The sequence below is a fragment of the Papaver somniferum genome, unplaced genomic scaffold (assembly GCF_003573695.1).
Source record: "Papaver somniferum cultivar HN1 unplaced genomic scaffold, ASM357369v1 unplaced-scaffold_65, whole genome shotgun sequence".
Classification (NCBI taxonomy): Eukaryota; Viridiplantae; Streptophyta; class Magnoliopsida; order Ranunculales; family Papaveraceae; genus Papaver; species Papaver somniferum.
Window position 1 is genome coordinate 1610456 of NW_020649304.1, and position 22995 is coordinate 1633450.

General features: G+C 36.0%; 1 protein-coding gene and 1 long non-coding RNA gene across 6 annotated transcripts; both read right to left on the reverse strand.

The window, feature by feature from the left end:
• Positions 1-3144: 3144 nt before the first annotated feature.
• Positions 3145-5916, reverse strand: LOC113343638. Of its 5 annotated transcripts, none has more exons than XR_003357339.1 (6): positions 5720-5916; positions 5477-5645; positions 5297-5368; positions 5031-5137; positions 4065-4545; positions 3145-3526 (listed from the first exon to the last, which is right to left on the reverse strand). It is a non-coding gene; the product is annotated as an uncharacterized LOC113343638 (long non-coding RNA). The 5 variants fall into 5 exon arrangements; XR_003357337.1 differs by having other exon boundaries at positions 4065-4221; positions 4449-4545; positions 5477-5916; XR_003357336.1 differs by having other exon boundaries at positions 4065-4221; positions 5477-5916.
• Positions 5917-18274: 12358 nt separating this feature from the next.
• Positions 18275-19569, reverse strand: LOC113343622 (protein JINGUBANG-like). The gene has a single exon (XM_026587747.1). The coding sequence runs from the start codon at positions 19533-19535 to the stop codon at positions 18324-18326; it is 1212 nt and encodes a 403-aa protein (XP_026443532.1). The 5' UTR covers positions 19536-19569; the 3' UTR covers positions 18275-18323.
• Positions 19570-22995: the final 3426 nt, after the last annotated feature.

The window sequence follows — 22995 nt, forward strand, 5'->3', positions numbered from 1 at the left end:
ACCATCCTCTCTATCCTCATACTCAACATCCTAACCTTCTTCTTCAAGTGGAAAAATCTTCTGTACCCATATAAGAACACGATATGTCTATTGTCATTGATCAAAAATTCTGTTTGGAAGTGGAAGAAGAACAACACTAGTTATCTTTTCCCAGCTGGAGCAAGCATCAAGGTGGTCGGACGAATTGCAACGATGCAGTAATGGTAATATCCACAAAGGTCTATAATTCTTAGTCGTGGTTAGTGTGATCGCCCAAGTACTTCTTAGTTTCTAGCGCATCTATAACAAGTTATGTAACCATTGTTTTGGCTGATTTTTGTGCGTACATAAAAAAATTGATGCATAAAAGATTGTGCAACAATTTTATCGATGCATAATGCATTATGCAGTCATATTTTCGGATATGCATCCATTTTCTCGACTGCATAACATGTTATGCAGATATTATTATAGGTGCATAACGTGTTATGCAGCCTTTTTTTTTGTTGGTTTCAATACTAACAAAAAGTAGCTGCATAATGTGTTATGTAACCATTCTCTGTACTGCATAACAAGTTATGCAAAAAAAAAAAAGTTGCATAACTTGTCATCCACCTACAATAATAGCTGCATAACGTGTTATGCAACCATTTTCGGGATTGCAAAACAAATTATGCAACAAATTTTTTTAGATGCATAACACCTGCACCACAACCAACTCACACCAAGCTCAGCATCTCAGATTCAAGCTTCAGAAATCCTTGGCAGTGACATCAGTTCCCTGTAGTGGCGTCCTCGGGTGCCGATAGGGTGATGGAGTGTTGGTAATCTCCAAAAGAAAATAACTGGGCCAGCTGTTGAGAGGTGGACATTAACATGTAGATATAGTTTGGCAAACAAATGGTGCGCCAGGTGTTGAGAGTATAAGTGGAACGTGTCCACCTTCCCACCAAGTCTTATTTCTCTTTTCTACACAAAATAAAATTTCTTAATTTTCACTTCATCATTTTCGGGTGTTCATGTACAGGACACGGCTTCGGGTAACAAGTTTGTGAGAAATATGGGTGATTGAAGAACACAGATGAAGACCTTCTCCAACAACAACAAGAGATCGGAGATTTGGGTTTACTAGTTGTTTCCGTGGGGTTTGAGAGCCTTGTGAAAAATGGTGTTGAATCGATGGTTGTCGAAGCAAAAAATTGGGTCATACGCCGTCGGAATTGTGTGCCGAAATATTAAACGAAGACCAGATTTTACTTTCGTTCAAACAAGTGATGTATGTAAATCTTTAATTGAAGTCTTGGTGGTGATTTGTGTTGTGTATGGAAATAGTAGAGCTAATAATGGAGACTACGGATAAAAATTGGATGAGTTCTTTACGATGTCTTCTTATCGACTTCGGCAATTGATGTATAAGGTAGTAGTATCTTCGGATGACGATAGGATTTGGTGGTGGGTTCGGATTTACTCGATGGTTGTTTGGAAACTCGATGGCGTTTTCAGAATTGATTAACTCGGTGGTGGTTGAAAACTCAACGGCAGTCACCATCATCATGATCTTTCTCCATCAAATTTTAGATCTGCTATTTAGTTCGCCATGAGAGAAAATATCTTTTCTGATTTTCTTCTGATTAGTTTCTTATTCCTTCCTTGCTTTGGATTTCGAGAGACACAAAGAGAGATACAGAGAAGAGGATATTGAACTGTTAAAAAACAGAAACAAAATTCTGGGTTTAGGAATAATTTTTACCGAAGAAATGGGTGCGCACCTGAACTTTTTTGTCGGTGGGTTTCACAGTGTCCAAAATCTGGAAAATGGGTGTGGCTGTAGTTTTCACATAAACTAAACTACGAAATTCCTTAACTAAAACTAAGAGACTATAACCATCAAGGTGTACTACAAACCAAACATATAAAATGCATAACTAAAAGTAAATGTTTACACCTTGAAAGAGTTTTTTTTTTCAAACATTCAAGCACGACGACCATTACGACGAATTCTTTTACCACATCTCAAACTATGAGCTTGTTCTTGGCCTTCTTCTTCACTTTGGGTGTCATCTCCGGTTGGTGAAAATATAGTAACGGCTCTAGTTGAACCTTCACCTGGTTGTCGACTCTTCTTAACTGCCTTGTGGTAGCTTGGATCCACAACGTTGTGTGATAGTACTTCGTTCCACTGGTTGTAAAAGTCGGTTTGTTCTTCCATTGACATCACCTCTCCGGTGCGAATTTCAGAAATCATGTTTTTTAAGAGTTAGAGCACTGCTCGGTCGAACTCGCATGCGTTGCTATCTCAAGCATGTTTGTCAATGTTAGTGATCAAAACTATAAGTCTTGATTTCTAGCCTATTTATAGATGTCTCGGACTAGGACATAGATTGTGTAGTTGAGCTTAGACTTCACGGTGTTCATCATTTAAAGACGAAGAACTACTAAGGGGAGCTTGTGGAACTTCATCAACAAAAGGTATGTGGAGACTTTAAACTCATCTATCACTTGGAAAGTCTATTTCTACTATCTCCTATATTGAGACATAAGTCGTGTTACAATATAGTTTTCTATATACACATTTGAGATTTCGAGCTGAGTATATCTCGCTTACATATTTCTCGAAATATGTGTTGGTAAGCTTTCACTTCGACCAAGTTCATCTTATATCATGAGAAAATTGCCAGAGTAACATCTTATATGGTTTGTGTGATACAATCATTTGGTGTAGACTTGGAATGTTTCGATAATGATTATTTCAATATCTTTAAAATTGTTTTGATGCTAATAGTGTGTGAAAACGGCTATATCCAGAAGGGGCTATAAATGACGAATAAAATCTGTTATAAAACATCGTTTATCACGGTTTTCATCTGTCATTCGAACCGTTATTTATTTGGTGCGACTCTTTATAAATGACAAATAAAACTATTATATAAAATCACGGATATGGTTTGTCATTAAGAATGACAAATAAAGTTTGTAATTAAGAATAACAAAAATGGTTTGTTATTTAGAGTAACGGTGTCTTCTTGTCATTTAATATCATAAATTACAATTAATGGATATCCTGATTATTATTATTATTTATTTTAATTTTTTTTGCTGAATTCGTATTTTAAAGTGAATCAGACAATGCTAAATTTGGAATTGAATAAGCTGAATCGGAAATAGAATCTGAAATCTGGTATAAATTACATTTAAAAGATGAAGTTTTACATTACAACCAAAAAAGGATAAATTCATCCTGCATTTCCAACTCAAAATCACACTGAACAAATCAATCTACTATGACTGCCACTTACTCTACATTTGATTTAGTCTCTCCTATAGGATTACAAAAGTTTTATGCCTCATAATCATATGACCTAGTGACACATCTCCAAAGTATTGCATCGTACAACATCCACTTGGATCCAGTATAACATTAATGAGGCAGTTATATTCGGCATTGCTGGGTGGCGTAGTAAAATCAACAAAAACACTTGCAACAGCTCCCCTCAGTTACTCAAAAATCAATCAATACATTAAGGGAAGGTCGAATAATCCCTGTATCCTGTGTAAGAAGATGCCAAGTTAGTTTAAAAACACTCTGAACACTTTCAACAAACATCAAAGCTACAAAATGTTACAGCAGCTAGCAAAGGCATACAACCAAAACAGGAAGACATTTTTAAGAGAGACAACGAAGAAGTGGAAACAATCCAGCTACGAACAAACTTATACTCTTCCTCAATGAGTCATAACTTATGTGTAGTTTTCCTAGTAGAATTATAACTAGAGCCGCTACTTTACGTAACCACTATCTAGTTAATATAATAATTCGAAGTTTCAAACCAACTATATTCAAAACTAAATCGAGGCAAGCATAGTCAATTGCAATGCCTTCGCTGCAAAGTCAAACCTCCGAATAATACCAAAGAAGAAAAAAATAAAATCATTTTTCCATCTTGAATTGCAGCTTCAAATTCAGTGGAATGGCTAACCCAACTGAAGTCGATAACTCATTTATGTATGTAAACCAGGAGAATGAAAAAAATAAACAATATATTCCAAAAGAAGCGGAACAAAGCAACAAATAAGTCGTACCATACCTCGGAACCTCCAGTAGGTGGATTGGTAGCTGAATGACTATTTTTATATGAAACAAGTTCTCCTCCAGAACCAAAGGACACCGCCGCTGGGCATTTCATCCAATTTGGATCTCTCCAAGTACCCCAATCACAGTCATTACAAAAACATCATCGATTCCTGCTCAAGCATAAAGCATAGACACTGTCAGCAACTTAATAAAATTTACCTTACACAACAACAAGCAGTTTATATTCAAACTAATTAAATTGAGGATATGTTCTCGTAAGAACAAGAGGATGTGAGGGGCATATGGCAGCAAAAGATGGGTCTTTCAAGAACTCTTAAATCCTTGGAAGATTCCTTAAAATGCCTCCAAAATACAATTGTAAGGAGGAGGTAGCAACCCTATTCTGTAGTTCATTTATAAATTAGTTTCCATCAATGCACAGTTAAGTATTTAACAAATTTAGCCTCCATTTAAGCTCCGTCACCATCACTTGCCTACAATTAAACATGTGAACAAAATTTAAAATTTTGCACGACTTAAATTGACTTACCGCGGAATTTAAAATTGAAACTAGAATAAAAACTATCCTGAAATTAGTCGCCACATAGAAACCAAAGGACATGGTCCACACCATTACCAATAGATTTGGAAAGTGAGATGGAAGAAAACAAAGCGCTGAATGGCTCAAAGTCCACCTCAAGCATGAGATTCTTATTGGTCTTGTACCATAACATCACAATTTTAATGAAAACCTCAGAGAATACAAATATCTAACAGAACTAATAGTGGTGAATATTAGCATTCCTCTTTATGTTCCATTTACAAGTTCTTTGAATTGCAATTACTCATAAGCAGTCAGCTCTGTTGCATATATATACATTATATAATACAATAAAATTAAACACTAGAACCTTGATGCCTATATGATCCATAAAACACTAAATTAAATCAAGGAGCAACAAAATTTATCAGCAATTACCTTGCCAGAAAAGCTCACAATCGTTACTGTCTCTTCGATTCGCTAAGGCATTGCAAAACAGGTTACAGGTTCCGGCATAACTTGTTAGGAAATTGTCACCATAACTTCTGTACACATATATAACAAACCCAATACCTTTAATTTTGTTGAAATTAAATTGACCTAGATTGTCAAAATTCAATTGAGATAACAAGTCTAAAACCTCAAAATCAAAATTCAATGTTCAGAGTTTAAAACCTAAATAGAGGACTAATAGTTGTTCTTACCATCTTATTATTTCACAAAATCTCCATCTTCATCTCCATACTTGTAGTCATCATCTTCTGTTGCTGAAAACCCTAACAAACGAAGTAAAAAAGAGATGTTTCAGAACTCTTCAACGATTGTAAGAAAATTTGAAAGAAGAACGTAACCTTAAGCAGAAGAATGAAAAACGAGGCCTTCACCATTTCTCCCTCTTCATCAACATAATTTACTTCTTCTTTCTTCTTCTTTGTTTGAGCAGAGATTGGGAGAGAGATTCGGGGATGGAGGGTTATCGATTTGGTTTACGGGGATTTAGTAGATGGATAGGTTTTTCTATGCTCTTCTCGATCGAATGATGTAAAGAAATTTCTGGTGAAGTGAAGGATAAAAAGATAAATAGTTTTGAAACTGGGAAAATTTAGGTGTCTCTGAGAGAACATTACCTGATGAGGATGAGAAGAATCCCTGATTCTCCATTCGAATTCAAGACTTTTACGAGGCTTTGGTCAGATCATGGTTGGTGGAAGGATTTTTCTGCAGAGAAACGTCTAGGGTTTTCAATGTTTCGGATAAAAGAAAACTTGGATAAGTGAAAGCCAAATGAAAGAGATTATCGGATCGGGTGATAAGGACGAGGTGGGATGGGATTCATCTTCATCCGAGCAGGAAAAAAAAGCGGTAAGACCATTATAGCGCTGCCACAAGTTAGCCGGTGGCTAACCATTTTCAGACTGATATAAACGTGGTTAGCCTCTACTGTGAGCCCAATAGAAAACTAGTGGTGGGCTTATAAAAGACTAATATATGTGTCATACTTATTCCGTGGTTTAATAGTTTCTCATTAGACGACACACCTAGTAAATTATGACGTATAAGAATAACATTTTTTTGACGTTAAATGGTGGGCCCAGCTTTTTTCATGTTATATGACAGAAATTACTTGTAATATCGTAATCACGTAACTAATGTGTCATTTAAAAATGTGATTAATGACCCCTTCTGGACTAGTATATTTTCATCCTCTAAGAATGTTTCAATGATTGAAATAAAGAGTTTAGAATCTTGTAACCATCTTTGGATATAAGCATAATGTGTTCGCACATTAGTGTATAAGTCCAAAACAGGGAACCATAATTATGCATACTTGTGTGTGTACAAAATGATTGACGCAGACTGGGTAAGTATGACGGAAGTTCACGTCCGTGAATTTCTGCTGAGTTTGAAAACCAAACCAAACTCATCTAGTTACCTAAAGTACGCGTACCCGTACGCATACTGGCGGAAAGTTCACGTCCGTGAATTTCTGCTGAGTTTGAAAACCAAACCAAACTCAAATCCGGTTACTTAAGTACGCATACTTAAGTGGTTACTTTCTAAAATCGGTTGTGTACATGAACTGAAACATTTATAAAATAAGGAATGCAATCTTTGCAAACCGTAGCTATAATGTTCATGTATTGATTTGAGTGAATCAAACCGATTTTTCTTCAATTATGTTCTTGTATAATCTATGAGAATATAACAATTGAACAACTCTTTAACTAGTTTCATTTGAGTCATTTGAAATAGTTATGGTTAAGATGAATAAGGTTGATATGAGAGTAATCATATGGCTAACCTCGGTTAACTATTTGTGAACCAACATGGTGTACCCGTTTAGGTACGGTTACATAAACCTAAATGAGGGTACATTTCATTTGTGTGTAACAAGCTAAGTTCGATCTAACGGTTGAAAGATATTAGCTTGGTTGAACCAGGTTTTTCATCAAACGGTGAATATTGAATGCTTTGTTACCAAGGTAACTTGGATTGTAAACCCTGATTTGAAAACTATATAAAGTAGAACTCTAGCAACTCGGAAAACTAATCCCCACACCTCATGTGTGTTACTAGTTGCATAACTAGAGTCGATTCTCCTTTAACCGTAGGTTTCTTCTCGAGACCCTGTAGGTTAACGACTTGAAGACTTTATTGGGATTGTGAAGCCAGACCCTACTATTATCTTTGTAGTTGCGTGATCTGATCTTGTTGTTTCTATCGTGATTGAGTACAATCGTAATATTGGCTTGAGATTTATATATCCGATAGGAAAGATAGAAAAGTAGTCACAAACACCTTCGTCTCATCGTTTGTGATTCCACAATATCTTTTTTCGCTAGTCGATTAAGATTATTGTGAGGTGATTGATAATACTAGGTTGTTTTTCGGGAATATAAGTCCAGTTTATCAATTGGTTCCTGTTCACCTTGATTTATCAAAAGACGAAACAAAAACTCTTGGGTATTTCTGTGGGAGACAGATTTATGCAATCCTATAGACTTTTCTGTGTGAGACAGATTTGTTTATCAAGTCTTCGACTTTGGGTCGTAGAAACTCTTAGTTGTGGGTGTGATCAGCTAAGGGAATCAAGTGCATAGTATCCTGCTGGGATCAGAGACGTAAGGAACGCAATTGTACCTTGAATCAGTGTGAGGTTGATTAGGGTTCAACTACAGTCCAGTCCGAAGTTAATTTGTAGTAGGCTAGAGTCTGTATCGGCTTAATACAGTGTGGTGTTCAATCTGGACTAGGTCCCGGGGTTTTTTCTGCATTTGCGGTTTCCTCGTTAACAAAATTCTGGTGTCTGTGTTATTTCTTTTCCGCATAATATTTTGTTATATAATTGAAATATCACAGGTTGTGCGTTAAGATCAATCAATTAGAATATCCAACCTTTGGTTGTTGATTTACATTGACTGAAACATGAACATTGGTTTTTGCTACCGTTCAAGTTATTTCACATAATAATCAGGCTCACAGATGCTATCTGTTTGATTTGCTGATTGCATTGTGAAACATAGATATTAAACTCCTTGATATACTTTACTCTAGATCTAGTCTGACTGTCTAGTTGATTATCTAGAAAGTGTATTGGAGTAAGTCCTCTCATATTTCCAAACGAATTGTTGGTTGTTAGACCCCCCGCATTTTCAATTGGTATCAGAGCAGGCAAACACGTTAAAAACCTTACAAGTCTGTGTTTGTAGCGATCTGATATGGACAGAGGTGCTATCTCTATAAACGTACCACCAGTCTTGGATGACTCAAATTACTTGTGGTGGAAAATTGCTATGCGTACCTTTCTTCAAGCGCGTGATTTTCAATCTTGGGTTTATGTAGTTAATGGCTATGATGCTCCCGTTGTGGCAATAGGCAATGCAACTGTTCCAAAGAATATTGGTGCATACGATGTTGCCGAGATACTTGCTGCAAAGCAAAACTCCGAAGGTTTGAATGCAATCATACATGCCATTACCCCAGATCTTCAGCACCATGTGACTACGTGCACTCGGTCTAAAGATGCTTGGGATACCTTAGAAACCGTATTTGAAGGAAATACCAGTGAAAAGGAAGTCAAGAATCAAAACCTAAATTCCGACTGGGAAAACCTTCGTATGGCAGATGAAGATTCATTTGATGAGTTTAATCACAAAGTATCTGAAATTGTTAATGCATCTTTTGCATTGGGTAAGACTATTCCTGAAAAGGACATTCTGATGAAAATTCTCAGATCGCTGCCATCTAGATACGATTCTAAGAAGCATGCCATCGTTGAAGGAAATAACCTTGATGTTCTCTCCAGAAATACGTTGGTTGGAAAGCTAAAGATCTTTGATCATGAGCATACATCAAAAATCGGAAAGGATGTTGCCTTCATAGCACAAAAGAACACTAAATTACTTGACAAAAGTAAAAGTGTTTGTGTCTCTGAGGATGATTTTTCTGAGACTGATTCATCAGATGAATATCTTGACAAGTCAGTCTCCTTGATCACGAGACAGTTTAGAGATCTTCTATTGAATAGAAGTAAACGGTTCTCCAGAGACAAACCCAGATCATCAGGTAAACCTCACAATCGCATTCCTCCTAAATACAGGGATGCTGACGAGGATGATTATGAGGATATGCCACAGTGCTTTAAGTGTAAAGGTTTTGGTCATTTTCCAAATGAGTGTCCTACCGTAGAAAATATATTGGGAACAAAAGTCTTGCTGTAACTCTTGATGAAATGTCTGATCACTATGATTCTAATGAAGACAAAAAATAGAGTATTGCACTTCTTTGTGAAGATATTGATTTCGATAATTGTAGCAGTACGTACATAAATCTTGATATTCTTCCAGAAGAAGACTCAACCAATCTGGAAGAAAAAATTGACCTTTCTGTTGGAAACTCTCTGTCTGATTTTTGAGGTTCCACTCTGTGCCTAGCAGCTTGCACATCTCAGGTTGCCAAACGAATTGTTGGGTGTGGTTGTTAGACCCTCGCATTTTCATATTGTGCCTCATATCATGATGTTCACTGTCAGTCGTATCTTGACTCCCCTCTCCAAGAATGAGACTTCCTCTTTTTGGTATACTCTTTTTCTTGACTAAACACCTTTTTTTCCCGCTCATTTTCCCTTAATCCGTGTCGAAGATGTTCGGAAAAAAGATCTCACCTCGACAATCTCCTGATAATAATTTCAACTCTTTTTCTCAAAATGAACGTAACAGGGAGATGCTTGTAACAAAACGTACAACACTCAATTTAACAATAAGATTTTTGCACGAATTTTTAGGCTTTGATTGCATATATTTAGGGTTTATTCCCCATGTATTTACATGTTTCCTTCATTTTAATACACTTACTCCCGTATATTTTCATGTGTGCCGGACCAGAAAATTTTTTCTTCAGTTTCGATTCACTTGTCAAGCCAATAATTTCCTGTAGGCCACTCAAGGAACTAGCATTACTAACTTTTCTGACCAATTTGATTTTGCCAAACAAATGTTTATCAAATTATCAATTTGGTTACCAACTTCGATGAAAATTTTAACTTTCGAAGCGACTATTCATCGACTTTCACAAAATGTTGAATAAGCAAAAAAAATTCGGACAAAGCTCTCATTTCCATAGTTAGTGGAAACTCCAAAGAGGTTCTCCATCTCCACTGTAAACGGTTTCACATTCTCGTTTGAAGGGTCATTGATTCCTACAAATGTTTTTACTAATCGAGTTCTTTCGAACATATTTGTTGTTTCAAGGATCATAAAGCTGACAAATAATTTTACAAACTGAATTCTACCATGAGGATACGGTATGTGGCACCAGGCGGATGAGGGACCAGTCCAAGTTCAGAGGCACGAAGCACAGTCATATTTAACGATCTTCCAAATAGCCACCAATATGGTGGAGCCCACCGAGTTCAAAAAACTAGGTCAAGCCCAACAGACTATATTTTTTCAAAAGATATGAACTACTCAAAGAATTAGTAATCATTTCTTGCTTGATGCTATGAACTGTTACCATATATAACAATCATCTCTCACGGATAATATAATTACCTCAAACGACAACAACCATCTCTTATCTCTGGCGTCGAGGCAGATGATAAGAATTACGTTGATGGTAATAATCATTTCTTGTCTTATGTTTTACACGTTTTATAAAATGATACGAATTACTTTGAATGATAATATCTCCAACTATGTAGTATAAATTAGTAGATATATAGGCTGTAACTACCAAGAAAAAGTTTCAATCATTTACAAACAGTCAGGCTAGAAACCTTTCTGAACTTATTTCCCTTGTGTGAGAAGTAGAAATGAGTCAATAATTCGCTCTGCATGATGGGACAAAGATGTTGGGCTGACTGAGGTCCTGGGACAATGAATTAACAATGTTTGTTGGCGGTACTTTCAATAGACACTATGGTATTTTGTTTGTGGTAGTTTTCAATAGACACTATGGTGTTGAATAGGGGCGGAGCCATGTAGAGAGGTGGGTGTGCAATTGCACCCCCTCAAATGTCACCTCCCAAGTCTAATTTGAATTAATTTATCCCATTTTTAGTCATTTTAATCATTTTGCACCCCTTGAAATATGTGATGATTGGTAATTTGTGCACCACTTTCTCGAATTCTGGCTCCGCTCCTGGTGTTGAAATACTATAACATGCACGAGAAGTTAACGGAAAACAAATTAACCAATTCGTCATTCTTCAATAAAATGGAAACAATCTGTAATATGTCAATATAAAGCAAATATCACTGTGAGGTTATGATGATGATACCAGTTACCTGAGTAGTGTTTTTATATGAAAATCATATCCGGAAAATGGGTCATTTGTCCAAATATTTTTAAAACATGGTTCAAATGGACGAGTAAAAATTATTATGGGTGAAATGGACACCAAAAAAATAGCAAGGATGAAACTGGATGGATCCTGATGTAAATTAAAAATAAGAAAAAGTATTTGAAAATTGGTAGGATGAAACTGTTTACATCCTGGCTATTTTTACATTTTTGTCCATTTAAACAGTATCAAAATCTAAATGTCCTTTTCACCCAAAAATTATTGATTTTGATCTTTTTAACCAATTTTGTAAATCATATACAACTCTATGCATAATATTTCTTTCTTTCCGTTTTCGTGTTGTTTCTCGCTTTTCTTTGGTTTCTTGATATAAGAAAACAAAAAAACAAATGGCTGAATAACACTTTGGATTGAGCTACGTCTGGACTCCAATTTTAGCCTACCTTAGTTGTTTCGTTTACTAATTTAATCAATTAATTAATCTTATTGGCAAACATCCTACGTATAGTTTGCTTGGTTATAGGGTTTAGTACAATCACAGTTGGACCATGCATCATCAAACTAGAATTAAGCATAGAGACTGAATAATTTTATTTCTCATGAGCTCGCAAAGTAACAACCAGTCAACAAGCTAGGTGTAATTAAGCTTTGGGCTTTTATAGTTTAATGTATCTTTACAAAAGAGCTGTTTGGAAAGGACGATTTGGAGCCAATCAAAGTTCATCAAATGTTAGGCAACCAATTCCAATTTACCCAAGAGTAAAAATTTACCCAACTGTAATAAAAATTACTCTTGGAGAACCTCCAAGAGTAAAAATTTCTCAAACTCTTAAAGAATCAGGACTCAACCCTATTAGCAGAATATGGAATTTATTGTGTATTGCCATCAGAGCCCGTGAGCTCTTTTCCTTGGTTTTTTATTGATATTATCCTTCTTAATCCTTTGTTGTTTTTTTTCTTAGTAATTCTGATTGCTCTATTTTTTAGTTTTACATCTCTAGTTTATTGGTACTCTATTTCTGTGTAACCTTCTTTTATTAGTACTGTAGTTGTTTTTTCCTCTTGGTTTTTTTTTTTGCTTAGTCTGCTTATTATCTTAGTTCCTGTTGTTTTAGTTCTCTACCTGTACTGCTTTAATTTATTCATGTACCTCTGTAACTTATTGCTTTCATGCTTGTTTACTTAGGATCTGTAATATATTCCCCCTCCTTGTTTTATTTCCTTTGCCTTGCCACTGTTATTGTGTTACTGCCTCTGTGCCTTAGCCCTTTGTTAGGGATTATCTCAAGTTTTATAGTTTTTAGCTCAATTACATTTTTTTTTTGCTCCAAAAAACTTCTTTTGATGTCCCTTACTGCACATTGTCTGCTGCCTTTCAAATTTTGACATTGTTTTTCCATTTTTTCTTCCTTTTACTCCCTTCTGTCTAAGCTTTCTTGCTAGCCTTTGGTCTCCATTGCTTACTGTAATTATGAGGTTACTCTCCCGGAATGTCCAGGGTATTGGCAATCCTCTGACTAAAGATCATTTAGGATACCTCTGCCAATATTACAAACCTGATATCGTCTTCTTAGCCGAGACAAAAGCACCATTGTCTCAGATGGATTTGCTTTTAAAAAAACTCTCATTTCCATGACTGATTTATTGTGCCTTCTGTGGGAATAGCGAAAGGGTTAGCAATTGCGAGGCATAATAATATAGACATGAGATTAATATCTTCAAAGCTTAATGTGTGCCACTTTGAATTAAAACTAGGAGAATTAGAAGCACTTGTTACTTGTGTTTATGGAGCTATTGATACTAATGATAAAATAGAACAGTGGACTTATATTTCGGAGCTAGCAAAACTCATTACCAAGCCATGGATTTTAATTGGCGTCTTAAACATAATTTTGGATCCGGCGGAAAAACAAGGTGGAAATCATCCAATCTCCAGCAGTAAATCATTCATTGTTCAAACTATAGACTCTCTGGGACTACAAGACGCGGAATACGAGGGAGCTTCGTTCACTTGGTCAAACAATCGAAAAGGTGACGCAAACATCTGCGAAAGAATTGACAGAGCGTTAACTTCCGTTATGTGGGCACAAAGTTTTCTGGACACTAAGGTAACTCATCTACCAAGGGTTGGTTCTGACCATACGCCTATTTTATTAGATTCGAATCCACAAAATTATAGGCTTCAGAAACCCTTTAGATGTCTTCGATCCTGGTTAACTCATTCCACACTTCCTACGGTAGTTGAACCCTCTTGGAAATTACACTCTGCCAACTCCAGTGAGACTTCTTTTTCTGGGCTTTTAAAGTTACTCTCCACTTATTTAGCCCATTGGAACACAAATATTTTTGGGAACATACACAAAAATATCAAATCCATAAATAATAGAATAGATAGTATTCATAGATCCGGGAATATAGCTAAAGAAATCGACAAACTAAAAAACCTACAAGCGGAGCTAGGAAAATGGTACAAAATCAAAAATGATTATTACCACCATCTTTCTAGGGATAAGTTCTTCAAAGAATATGATCAAAATACAGAATATTTCCATGCTTCCGCCTCAAACAGAAAAAGAATCAATGCGATAAATTCTCTTGGAGAACCTTCTGGACTTTGGATTTCGGATAGGGATCAAATCAATTCCCTGCTGCTTAAACACTTCCAACAAATAGGCACATCCCAAAACACCAACTTTGATTTTGATTTATCTACCATCATAAACCCTTGCATCAACTCCGAAGAAAATGACTCTTTGACAGTAATTCCCACTAAAGAAGAAATTTGGCTCACCATCTCTAATATGAATCAATGGGAAGCTCCAGGCCCATATGGTTTTCAACTGGGTTTCTTTAAAGCCAACTGGGACATTTTGGGAAATGATATAACCAACACCGTCCAGGATTTCTTTCGCTCGGCCATCCTCTACAAAGATCTTAATCATTCTTTCATAACCCTCATCCCCAAAATTTCCACACCTCAAACTCCAGGAGATTTCAGACCCATTAGCCTGAGTAATTCTATTTACAAAATCATCTCAAAAATCTTAGCTAATAGACTAAAACCCATCCTTGGTAAAATAATATATCCAAATCAATCGGCCTTTCTCCCTGGTCGACAAATCACAGATAACATCATAATTGCTCACGAACTTATTCATTCGATGAGAACATCCAAGAAAAAAAAGGGTTTTCTAGCACTGAAGCTAGACCTATCAAAAGCTTTTGATAGGGTTGAATGGAATTTTATTGAGAGAATACTTTTGGCTTTTGGCTTCTCGGATTTCTGCACTAACCTTATTATGCAATGCATTTCAACAACCTCTTTTTCAATCCTTCTAAATGGTTCCTCGGGACCATCTTTCAATACTTCTAGGGGCCCACGACAAGGTGATCCTTTATCACTGTATCTTTTCCTAATATGCATGGAAATACTTTCTAGACTCCTTGAAAAGGCAATTGAAGACAAGAGATTATCTGGTCTCTAAATAAACAAAGATGCTCCAAATATCTCTCACCTCTTTTTTGCGGACGATTGCTTTTTATTTACACAAGCGGACATGAGGGGAGCAAAAAGTCTCTTAGAGATATTACAACTATTTGAGAACATCACGGGACAAATGGTTAATCTTCAAAAATCTAGTGTCTATTTCATCCCAAAAATACATCCAAGACATGGAAAGATTTTAGCAAAAATATTAAAGGTGCCGCTGATGACGAAAAATGATAGATATTTGGGTACACCACTTTTCTTCGATAAAAACAGAAAAGCCAACTTTGAGTCCTTGTTACAACGGTACTACTCTACGCTACAAGGTTGGAAATCAAAATTGTTATCTCAAGCGGGGAGGACGGTTTTGATAAAATCTATTCTTCAATCATACCCCACGTATCAAATGCAAGTCCTTTCTCTGCCGAAGGAAACTCTTGATCAGCTCGACCGCATTCAGAGAAATTTCTGGTGGAAGAAAGATGGCCAAAAAAGACAAGGAGGATTTATTACGGCTTGGAAAAGTATATGCAAACCCATTTCTCAAGGTGGTCTAGGAATTAAAAATCCCCATCATTTCAACTTGGCTCTCCTCACTAAACTTGCCAGTAGGCTGGTAACAGAACAACACCAATTATGGGTCAAACTCTTAAAAGCAAAATATTTCCCAAATTCCCACCCTCTTGAGAAATCCAGAACTTCGAATCTATTGTGGATTTGGACCAGCATAAAAAAAGGATTAGAGTTAATAAAAGGTAACTTTATTTGGCAAGTCAAAAATGGAGCCTCGGTGAAAATCTGGGAAGACAGATGGATCCCTAATGCGGATATAATCCAAAGAATCCCTAACATTCAAGAACAGGCGCCAACAAGAGTTCAAGAGCTAATAACCGATCAAAATAGATGGGATCAGGAAAAGCTAAACCAATTCTTCTACCCAGAGGACAAGGAAAAAATTCAAGTTTTGAATCCAAGGAACCATGAACAAGACATTATTAGATGGAGACACTATCAATCGAGAAATTTCTCGGCCAAAAACGTCTATACTTTTTTAGCCAAACAGGATATTGATAATAATGATTTCCTAGATTTCCCATGGAACAAGATCTGGAGAATTCAAGCCATCCCAAGAATCAGACTGTTAATCTGGGAACTAGCTCAAAAAGTGCTACCAACATCGGCTAGACTAGGTGGTCACAATAAGGAAATCGACCCGTTTTGCCGATTATGTAACAACCAAGTGCAAGAAGCAGAAGCTCATCTCTTTTGCGAGTGTCCTTTTACAAGAGCCGTCTGGTTTGGTCCCTTCCTTCACAACATTATACCCAGAAACTCTCACAACACCATTATTGATTGGATTAAATAGTGGATTACGGAAGATGATTTGAGCCATAATCAGGTTAAAATATCCACCACAATTTGGTTCATCTAGAAATATAGATGTTCGGTAGTTTTTGAGAAAATCCATCCAAACCCAGTCAGCATAATAGGACAAATCAACAGTTTCTTAAATTCCATCACGTCAAATACTCCTCAGAGCAATAGTATGTATCAAAATAAAATATCAACCAACACTGATTGGTCCAACATAAATTCGGATTGGATAATATTCATTGATGCCTCCTATAACAAAAAGGACTTTTCGATGGGATATGCGTTCATCCTTTATTCTACTAATGAGGAGTCTTTCATTCATCTTTCTGCGGGTTCGGAGTGGGCAACGTCATCTTTCCACGCGGAAGCAAAGGTCTTGCTAAAGGCTCTTACGTGGCTAAAAGAAAATATTTTATCAAGTGTGTCCATCGTAACAGACTGCAAAACTTTGGCAGACAATATTAACATGGTTACTACTGATTTTTCGTGGTCGGCAGAAAATACTTTGCAGGAAATAAGGAACTTATTGGGCGATCTACCTCAAGCGAAAGTGAAATATATAAAGAGAAAAAACAACAAAGCAGCGGACTACATCGCAAAGGAGGCAAGGATTAAAAGATTACAGCACATGTCGGAGAAACTAAATCAAAAAATTCATAAATCTAGCATTGATTCTAATACCTTTGAGAAAAATGATTTTGTAAATCTTTTGTATTACATTTGCTAGTTTTTAATATATGAACTTTTCCATAAAAAAATAAAAAATAAAAAATCCAATTTACCCATATTTCATGCACTAAAACTAGTAAAGTTAAAATATATCAGAGTACTCTATAAAGTGAACCTAAGGTTTCATACCTCATATAGTTTAGGGTATAGGCTCTACACTTCTATCCTTCAACTACATATGCATCCATGGTGCCTTTTAGATGGACAAAAATGCACCTCCAATTTTTAAGGGTAAAACCGGGTTTACTCGAGAGCCTCTCGAGTCTTGAGAAACTTCATCTGGTTGGCTAGAGCACAAACTCCCCTGTAAGCTTTTCCCTAATTTGGTGTCAACGTAGATTACTAAACAGATCTACATGAGTTAGGCTATACTTAAAAAAAATGTTTAAATATTCAACCTTCTTCTTCCTTGTGCAAAGAGAGTGTAGTGCTTCTACAGTAGACTGATAATCAGTTGACATTTATGAGTCGGAAAAATCAATATCTCCACAAAACATATGAATATGGCATCGAAAGCTACCCAAAAGCTAATTAATACAATACTTAAAACAAGAGAATATGTATGTCCATGGGTTTCCTAATGAAGCAAGAACAAAATAAAGGCACAGTATATATGATCAGAAGGAGAACTGAATTCCTATACTTAAATCCACCGATCCCCATTCTTTTATATAGAATTTTTTTTCTTTTTTTTTTAATCGGTAAAGAAATTTATTAATCGAAAAAAAAAAGGTACAAAAAAGCTTGTTCCACCCGCAGAAAAAGATACAAATACAAAGAGAGAAAAGAGAAAGTAAGAGTACTTCCTAATTAAGAGAAGAAAAATATAAATTTGGCCAATTAAGCATAGCACTTTCAAAAATAGGATTCTCTAAATTCTTAAAAACAATGCACCAAATAAAGAGAGTATACTTTATTTTGTTGTGCACCCCAATTTCAGTGCACTCCTTATTTGCCATAGTTCTAGCATTTCTCTCCAACCAGATGCGCCGGATAATATATAGAAAAATATTAAGAATGCAAAAAGAAAGCGAACACTACTATGACTCATAGGACTAATTTTATGCCATCCTACGTCTGCCTTTAGTTATAAGCTATTAAACAAAATTAGTACGACGGGTTACGCCAATGATACGTGACGGATTCCGTAAGCAACATATATCCACCAATGTGCTAATTCATTGTGCAACCAATATTGTATTAATGGTGGTTAATTGGTCACAATAAAAAACATTGAAAGTTATAGAAAATCTCAAAAAATACAAAAAGAAAATTAATTAAGATGAATAATTTTGATAAAAGGTTATATATAATAATCACTAAAATGAGTCTAGTTCCATTATAGAGAATAAGGAACTAAAATCTTCCACACTTTAATACTACAATCTAAACTACCACTATAAATAAGATATGCATTGTTAGTGATCATCGTAGTTGAGTTACTATAGTTATGTTCAATGGTTGTTGTTAAACACTTAACTGGACCATTATGGCCTTCCATCACTGCTAAACATGAATAACTACAACTGCTACCATTGTTAATCCTTCTCCAAATCCTCACTGTTTTATCGGCCGATCCGCTACAAATCAAATCCGAAATAACACTTAAACACAACACTGCCCTTTTATGTCCCTTAAGAGCACCAACTAAACTCATATTAATACTTTGATTGTCTTCATAATCACCATCATTAGTGTAAGTAATATCCCAAACTAAAATTTGACAATCACATCCACCTGAATACAAAACACACCCATCAGTACTAAGAGCTAATGCATTCACGGCTGATTTATGCGTATCAAGAACAGCCACTACTGAATGTTTCTTCTTCTTTCGGGCATTCGAACTCTTCGACTCTTTGATCACGTTCTTCCAAATCTTGATTTTCTTGTCTGCAGAACCAGTAAAAACAAACCCATTTTTACAACATACTAATGCATTAATAGCATCATCATGAGCATTGTTAACTGATTCTAAACACGTAAAATCCGACGATCGCCAAATTTTCAGCGTCCGATCCCAAGAAACGGAGTACAGTAATGATTCATCTTTTGATAAAGCTAATGCAGATATTGTATCAACATGATGAACCCATGTAGTTTTCTTGTGTCTTCTAACCTGAACGTAGTTTTTAGCTGGTAAGAATCGAAGTAATCGATCCGTTAGAGTTGGTAGTGTTGCTAAAAGCTTGAACTTCCTGTCACGGGGAGTACTAAAATTGTTAGGAATTTGCCAGACCCTGATTTTATGATCTTGATGAGCGCTAAAGAGTTTATCACCCGAGATAACTAATGACTTTACTGAACCGAACTCTCCAATTGCTACGACTTTTGACTGCGATGATAAATTCTGATTGGAGTTTGAAGATGGATCAGCAATGTGAAGTAAAATTTCTTTATCTGAAGAACCACTGTAAAGAAATTTTCCAGAGATTACAAGAGAGAAGACATACGATGAGTGATCTTTGAAAGTCGAGATACATTGGTGATGGATATTGGAGATTGTTGATGAACTGAGTGATGGAATCATTGAAGAAGAAACAGGGTTCATCTCTGTTTTTGTGTTAATGGAGATTTAAAATAAGTTTCCATAGTTATAGCCAGAGGAGTGAAAGATGGTAGGAAGGAGTATTAATAGAAGGAGAATGTTTTTGGCTTGTGAACATTGTGTGGGTCCATGACTGTTCTAGGAAGAGTGTGGGTTCGGTTTTGAGACTGACCAGTGACCCTCCTCGTATGCAATTGCCAAGATTAATGAAAGTTTACTTTTACAACTTTGGACTAGCTTTCGGCTTTCCTATTCAACTGCCGATATTAATCCGACTTTACTTTTCCATCATTTTCTTACGTATAGACTAGATCAAGCATACTGACATCAGATAATCAGAGTAATTCAATGTTAAAAGCGCCTGGTTCGTTTACTGTAAGTTTTTGGTGCTGACGAATTTCGAATTTTCATCCAAAATCTTTGGCTTGTAAAACAACAGTTTGACAATCCTCACCCTTCGTTCTACGCGTGAAAGAAATACACAGAGGAAAGAGGATCGCCATAAGTTATGCCTAAAAGTGGATATAATTAAAATTAAAATTAAAATTGCTTACCGAAATATGTTTAGTTTCATCCGAGATGAACAGACCGAGTAAAAAAATTCATCCGAGCTGAACAGTCAAACGGACTAGGAAAGTCTTGCCCCAACTGTCATTTCATGCTGCGACAATGGTCCCAAAACGCATGGACATTGATTCTTTCTTGCTGTGTACTGTACCCGCAATGTATCACCCCCCGTGTGAGTCAAATGATTTTGGTGATTGGTTTGTTAATAACTTTTTGAACAACCGAGTAAATCAGCTAATTACACATCTTAATCATGGCTTAATAAAGCTAAAAAACAGGACTTCAGTCAGTGTTAATCTCAGCCTGCATTTAGCTGATTTTCATTGACAAAACAAGGTATGAAGTTGTATGAAAATTCTTTTGATTTCTAGTGCGTTAAAGATTTTATCGGTTTATATAGTTGAATAAACTGCTGCCACGAGCACCTAACAGTGGGACCCGATAAGTAATATAGTCGATGAAAATTTAACACGTAGAGGTCTATTCCTTATTTTGATATCAAGGGTGAAAAAGTTAAATTTTTCTTAACGGGTTTTAAGGATGCTGATGATGGTGATGTTTTGATAGGATATACACAATCATGATCATAAGGGTGGGCCCAAGAGGTATTCATCACCGTAAATTTCATGTTTCCGGTTTGGGTAATTTTCGCATTTCAGGTTTTCAACACCAACATTTGTGTTCCGTATCATGGTTTGCTTGCAGTCTGCAGTGCTGCACTTCCTAGCTTGTGAGTCAAACGCATATCGTATGATTTTTACTGGCTAGTGTGACATTTCTTTTTCTTTTCCTTTCCTTTTTAATTAATTACATGATGATCCTAGTCTTTTTCCCATCGTGCCAGAAGTGCAATTGTGGATGTTTTCTCTGCTTATAGTGATGCTTTCTCTTTCTCATATTCAGTGATGCAATAGGTAAACGACAGAGTAACTCCCTAGTTGAAGTATCCTCAAAAACCTATAGCTATAAGTTAAGCCAATGGCAACCAACCAACGAGCCATGTTACACTGATTGCCCCTATTGGACACATCTAAATAGACAAGAATTATTTTACTTTCTTGTGACACTCTTTTCTTGAGCATACAAGGAAACCTAACCAATAAAAGATATATATATATATATATATATATATATTTTTTTTGCAAAGATTTGAAAGCATTTCACCCAATCAACTTATTAAAAATATAAAAAAATAAAAAATAATTATCTTTGATAACAACCACCATTTTTCTCTTCCAATCTTTTCTCTTTTGTGTTTTTCTTTTTTTTTTCCGTTTGTTTTTCTTAAATTCCAAGTAATTTTCATCATCTCAAAGATGTCGGTGCTTTTATTTTGCGTGTCTATCACAATTGATTTTGAATCAAACGAAAATATAATGGACTAGAAATTTATCTTATCTGCATTTAACATTTTAATTTTGGTGACTTTAACATGGTTCAAGTTTTATTCACACGGAGAATATTTTTTGTGAAAAAAGAAAGTAGCGATTTATGCGTATCAAAACAACGATCAGGATTGCAAAAGAATGAACCACGCTCACAACTGAATCTAGGGCAGTGCTCATAGGGTTCAGGACGGCAAAAGAACGAAATTGGCCAAAGGCTCAATTCGAAACCGATTCGAAAAACCTGCTTCGATTCCTAACCTCAGGCGTCGATTCGCCTTGGTAAATACGATGAATGATTTCTGAAACCAAACAAATCATGAGGCAGATCCCATATTGCACTGCCAACCACAACTACAAGGAAAGCAATCAGGCAGCGGACGGACTGGCCAACCTGGCGGCAGACAACAGCCAAATGGAGAACCTTATTGTTAGAGCACTGCTCGATCGAACTCGCAAGTGTTGCTATCTCAAGCTTGTCTGTGAAGTTTAGTTGATCAAAACTATATACTTGATTTCTAGTCTACTTATAGTTGTGTTTCAGATTAAGATAGAAGTGTGTAGTTGAGCTTTAGACTTCACGACGTTCACCAATTGAAGAAGAAGCTCTACTGAAGAGCTTGGAAAAACTTCATCGACAAAAGGTATGTGGAGATTAAAACTTATCTATCACTCAGAAGTTTATTCAATTCTATCATCTAATGAGACTAAGTTGTATAACACATGTCCGGAACTCTTGTTTGCGAACGAGTTTACCTGTGAAAGGTCCGGAACTGTGGTTTGCGAATGGAAAGACTAGGAAAGGTCCGGAATTGTGGTTCGCGTACTCAGTGGTTAGGTTCTAAAATCGGTAAGTATGACAACTCATACTCATGAACTCAGGATTCGTTTGCTAACTCTGATTGCGAACTAAAGTCCCTGGAACTTTAATGATTTAAGGTATGAGAACTTGTTTTGTAAACCATGGCATTATATTCATCAATTGGTTCTTGTACAAGTACTTTATACAGTTACAAAGCAAAACGAATATGTTTCAAATTGTTCATGGATATTTCTATGAGATAGTGAACATTTGAACAACTCTCTTAAAGCACATTTAGATTCATTTGATTATTTATCATGATTGATTGATTATCATATTTGGTCTATAAGTGTTAGATGAATATGTCTAAGCTAAAAATGTTCATATGGCTAACTTCGGTTAACTGTTATTGAGCCAACTTGTTATACATGTTTAGGTACGGTTCACCCGTATTTAAATATAGGTATATTTCATTTGTGTGTATCAAGCCAATACCATATAATAGTGGAGATTGATTGCTTATTTTCTAAGCAAACTTAGCTTGAGTCTTAAATCAGGAGTTCATCTAACGGTGGATATTAATTTCTTTGTTACTAAGCTATCTTAGCTTTGATTGTAAGCAACCCTGGTTTGAAAGACTATATAAGGAGGTAATCTAGCATCTGGGAAACCTAATCCCGACACTCTCGTGTGTCCTAGTTTCAAACTA